General features: G+C 38.8%; 1 protein-coding gene across 4 annotated transcripts in view; it reads right to left on the reverse strand.

The window, feature by feature from the left end:
* Positions 1-5,279, reverse strand: part of Ift88 (intraflagellar transport 88) — a 130,326-nt gene that overhangs the window by 87,695 nt on the left and 37,352 nt on the right. For all 4 annotated transcript variants that reach the window (XR_003847974.1, XM_008824332.3, XM_008824333.3 and 1 more), the window contains exons 12-13: positions 3,099-3,330; positions 1,182-1,252 (exon numbers count right to left, since the gene is read on the reverse strand). Coding sequence is in view for 3 of the 4 variants with exons in the window: in XM_008824332.3 (XP_008822554.1) it covers positions 1,182-1,252; positions 3,099-3,330 (303 nt within the window). In the remaining variant the exon portion in view is untranslated. The remainder of the gene's footprint in view (positions 1-1,181; positions 1,253-3,098; positions 3,331-5,279) is intronic.

Consider the following 5,279-nt stretch of genomic DNA (forward strand, 5'->3'; position numbering starts at 1 on the left):
ATTAAAAAAAGAAGTAGAAACAGCACACACACACACACACACACAGATGTGAAAGGAGGAAGGACTTTTTAGAAGGAAGGTAATGAGGGTGAATAGTATAAAATTTCTTTATGTATATACATCTGTGAAATTGTCAAAGAATAAAGATAAAAAACAACTGCAGCACCACATTAAAGGAAGAAAATAATAAATATATATTTTTCTCTCAGGCTTGATATTTAATTGTCAAACAAGACAAAACATATAAGACCATAATTTTTAAAATAAAGGTATCATAAACTAAATTCCAATATTGTACCAAATGCAGAGAGAAAGAGTCACAGAGAAATGGTAAGAATAGCTGAGTAAGATGGAGACTGATAAAGTAGACCTGTAATTCCAAGCTCAGGCAAGAGGATCACAAGTTCCAAGCCAGTCTGAGTTACTGAGTAAGTACAAAAGTAGGTTGGTAGCTTAGTGAGAGCATCTGAAACAAAAGCCAAAAGAGGGCTGGGAATATAGTTCAGTGGTAAAATGGGTTTACTTCTTAGTACAAAAAATAATAATAAGAATAACTGGGTTGAGAACCCAGGATGGGTCCTTCAGCATGAGGACCGAAATTAAAGGACAAAAAGAGAATCCAGTAGAGTACAGAAACGGTGACCTGATAGCACTAATCAAGAAATAGATGGAGTCGGGTATGATGGCTCATGCCTTCAGTTCTAGACTTGGGAGGCAGAGTCAGGTGGATCCTGTGAGATTGAGGTCAGTCTGGTCTGAGTCCCAGGACAGCTGTAGCTACAAGGGAGACCCTGCCTCAAAAAGATTTCTCTGTCTCTGTCTCTCTGTCTCTCTCCTTCTCTGTCTCTCTCTCTCTCTCTCTCTCTCTCTCACACACACACACACACACACACACACACACACCCCACTGCCAAAAAACGAAATGGATGAAGGAACGTAAGTTTTCTAAAAATCAATGAGAAGGCACAATCTTCTGTAAAAATTAAAACTATGCCGGGCATGATGGCGCACACCTTTAGTCCCAGCACTCAGGAGGCAGAGGCAGGCAGATCTCTGTGAATTCAATGCCAGCCTGGTGTACATAGTGAGTTCCAGGACAGCTGGGGCTATAGGGAGACCCTGTTTCAAAAAGCCCCCCCCCCCAAAATTAAAACTATATTGGTAAGTGTCCAAAATATTACCTTTCACGTTCCATTTGCCTAAGATGGTCATTTTTTATAGCTTCAATCAATAAGTTACTATGGGGATCATCCTGGGAAAAGAAAATTGAAAAAGAGTCAAAAGTATAAAACCTAAGAGTTCAAGTTAAAACCCCAACTAGTTATATAAAATGATGAATAAATCAATAGATTTTCCCTTACATAAAGTACAACTCTTTTTGTTATTTCCCACTCTTGATCACAGTCTCCACTGAACTAACAGATTCTGAGCAGCAGATAAAAGGGTTAGGCTAGAAAGAATAGGACCAGATCCATAGACACTATGGTTGTTAGTGCAAATATGTGATCCCATGAATTCTGAACTCAAATGCAAATGCTTTCATGGTTACCAGCTGCTTAGTGCAATCTATGTCTCTACTTCTTATGAAAATACAGATGAGGTTGGGCATGACTCAGTCCAGGGACAGAGCACCAGCCTGGGTATGGAAAGTTTGGGTTCAATCACCAGCAACCCCCCCCCAAAAAAACACAGATGCCTTTTTTTTTAAACAACACATACTATTTTTCTCAATATGAAAGTAATATATAATAGTTAATATTTATTCAGCACTATGTTTCAGGTATACTTTCAACATTTCACATGTATTAAGTCATTTAATCCTCACAATCCTATAAGGCAGGTTATTGTAACTGCCTCATTTATACATAAAGGCACTGAGCTGTAAGGAGAGTTAAGTCCTGAGTGAGAGGCCAGGCATCAGGCTCCATAGCCTACACCCTTTTTCCACTAGGCCACAATACTCTATTAATAAATCTACTGCTGGGGTTTGGAGAGATAGCTTAGTCTGCTAAAGTGCTTGCCATGCAAGTATGAGGACCTAAGCTGGATCCAAACCACCATGTGAAAAGCATGTACCTATAATCACAGCCCTGGGGAAATAGAGCCAGGAGGACCCCTGGGGCTTGCTGGCCAGCTAGTCCAGCCATATCAATGAGCTCCACATTTGGTGAGAAACCCTGTTTCAAGAAATAAGGTGGCGAATGATTGAAGATTTACAAAATCAACCTCTGGTCTCCACATGCACAGACTTACAAGTAGACATGGACACATACACACACACACACACACACACACACACACACACACACACACACATTCACAAATACCAGAAAGAGAGAGAAAGAGATGGGGGTGGGGGGAGGAAGGGAAAGGGGAGGAGGGGGAAGAGAAGAGAGAAGAAAATAAAGGAAAAAGGAAAATCTACTGCAGGGCATGGTGACCCATACCTGTAAAGCCAGCACTGGGGAGGCTGAGCTAGGAGCGTCCAGAATTTAGAGGCCAGCCTAGGCCTGAACGCTAGGATTATAGGTATGTGCCACCATGCCCACAGTAATTTTGAAAAGGTTTTAAAAGATTTGAGAATTGAATGTGGTGGCTCATGTTTGTTCTCTAAACAGTTCAAGGTCAAAGTCATCCTTGGCTTTATAGCAAGTTTGAGGTGAGCTTGTGCTATAAAGAACCCACCTAAAACAAACAAAAAGAAAAAAAAAAAAAGAAAAAAGAAAGGAAAGAAAAGAATTTGAGATTCCACCGTAGATGAGCTGGGGTACATAGCTCTAGGTTAGGTTCAAGCATCAGTACTAAAAAAACAAAAATTTCATGGTCACATAGTCAAGGTATCACTTAACAAATCACATATAAATCTTATTTTATTTTAAATGGTTCCTTTTTTAAGATTTTGGCTAAAACTGTGTAGTCTGTTTTTACTGTAATCTCTAGCCCCATTTCAAGAGTCACTCCAATTTCACTCCAATTTACATAACAAAAGTGCAGTAATATAGGTTTGTGAGAAATTCAAGATGCAATTTTCTCATTTCTGGAAAGAGAAAACATAGACAAGCAGGAGATGGCTGAGTAACTGTCACTTTGATACTCACACTTGGAGAAATATATTTGTCGTCTTCATCAATTTCTAAGGGAACAGCAATTAATTTTTGGAATGCCTTCTTCATTTTTTCACGGTCTCCAATGGCAAAACAACTAAGAATCAGATTGAAGCCTGCCTTCAGATTTGGAGCCATACTCATTATATGCTCAAAGGAATTAATGGCATCTGAATATTGACCAGTTTTAATAAACGTAATTCCAATGTTTTGCATTATTTTAATCCTAAATAAAAATAAACAGAGGTTAACCTGAAAAGTCTGAATTCTTAATATAACATACAAGTTTTTCCAATTTCACTTTTTTCCATCTCATTTTATTTCTTTTTAATTTTATAAAAACTTATTTATGGTATAAAAGACATTTCACAAAATCCACTTAAGTGTGAGATGCAGTGATTACCATTGAATTTACTGTTCTAGAACACTAACCACTTATTTAAGTTGGTTCTATTTCCCTGAAAAGAAAACCTGTGCCCATGAACAGCTGTTTTTCATTCTCACAGTCAGCCCTAGGCAACCTCTAGTCTACTTTCTGTCTCCCTATTCTTTCTAGGTATTGCACATAAACAGAATCATAGGATGGTATGTCAGGTTTCATTCAGCAGATATAATTGTCGCTTCCTCCATATTATAGCAAGTCACTATTTTATTTTTGCCACCAAATAGTATTTTATAGTATAGATATATACTACATTTTCTTTATTTTTTTTTAAGTTTTTATAAAAACTTTATTGAGAATTTCATACATGTATATAAGGTGATTTAATCAAATCCATGCCCACTCCCTCCCCTCCAACATTCCCCCGACTGAAGAGGTAACCCTAAAATCTTTTAAGGATTAGATACAAGCTCCCAAATACTTTAGACATTTTTGGCTTTTTGAACAGATTGTGTGGCTAACAGGCCCAAGGACATTTTGACTTTCAGCCCAGAAACTGGCTACATTTCTTTCAGGTCTTTTTACCCTAACTGCCTAGCCAATTCCTACCTCCTATTCTTATCATGCCATCCTCTGAAGGGTTTACCCAAATTGCCGGCATGGAATAGGGACGCAGACCGCTCTGGCTTCCTCCATGCTGAACAGGGAGGCAGGTGAGGCAACTGGAGTACCCTTCAGTGGGTCTATCTAAAAGACTCCCAAATTGCATAACTCTTGTCTCTAAGGGAAAACGAAAGTTCTTGAATCATGAATGGGGGATGTGAAGAAAGCAAGAGTAATTAGCATTACAAGGTCTAGACAGGGAACTTGAAAAAAGCCAGAACAGGGCAATTTTCAAATGTTCATATGAGAGTCCATTGGAGTTTCTTGACAAGGGCTTCCAAAAGCATCCCTCTATTGGGTCCTTCCTCATTTTTCTTTTGTCTTCCAAGGTGGACTAGTTGACTGGGAAGAGTGGCTGGATACTCAGGTGAGGGTCCAGTGACCCTGCTTGGCACTCCTTTAATGAATGAGCACAACCATCAACAAGCCCAATTGTGACTATGTTTAGCAATCAGGCCTAGGAAGTCGTGATGATGGTAGTTATTTCGTGCAGAAGGGACTGCTGTATAGCATCATCTTATTAAAAGGACCTGGAATTTAAAAGGATTTGGTGCTAGTAGCCACATATAAGGGAGAACATACATCATTTGTTTTTCTGAGTCTGTGTTACTTCACTTAGTATAACAGTTTCTAGATCAATCTACTTATCTGCAAATTTCATTATTTCATCTTTCTTTATTGCTGAATAGAAGTCCATTGTGTAAATATACCACATTTTCATTACCCACTCATCAATTGAGGGGCACTTAGGTTGCTTCCATCTCTTAGCTATTGTGAAAAGAGCAGCAACAAACATGGTTGTACAGGTGTCTCCACAATACGATGAGTCCTTTGGATATATGCCAAGGAGTGGTATAACTGGGTCATATGGTAGGTTCATTTTTAGTTTTTTAAGAGTTCTTCACACTGTTTCCCATAGAGGCTGCATGAATTTTCAATCCCACCAGCAGTGAATGAGTGTTCCCTTTCTCCACATCCTTACCAGCATTTGGCATCATTTGTTCTCTTGATCCTAGCCAGTCTGATTGGGGTAAGGTGATACCATAGGGTGGTTTAATTTGAATTTCCCTAATTATTAATGATGTTGAAGACTTTTTGGGATGTTTTTCGGCAATCTTTATTTCTTCCTT

Source organism: Nannospalax galili, unplaced genomic scaffold, assembly GCF_000622305.1.
Source record: "Nannospalax galili isolate Female #2095 unplaced genomic scaffold, S.galili_v1.0 scaffold388, whole genome shotgun sequence".
In the NCBI taxonomy this organism is placed as follows: Eukaryota; Metazoa; Chordata; class Mammalia; order Rodentia; family Spalacidae; genus Nannospalax; species Nannospalax galili.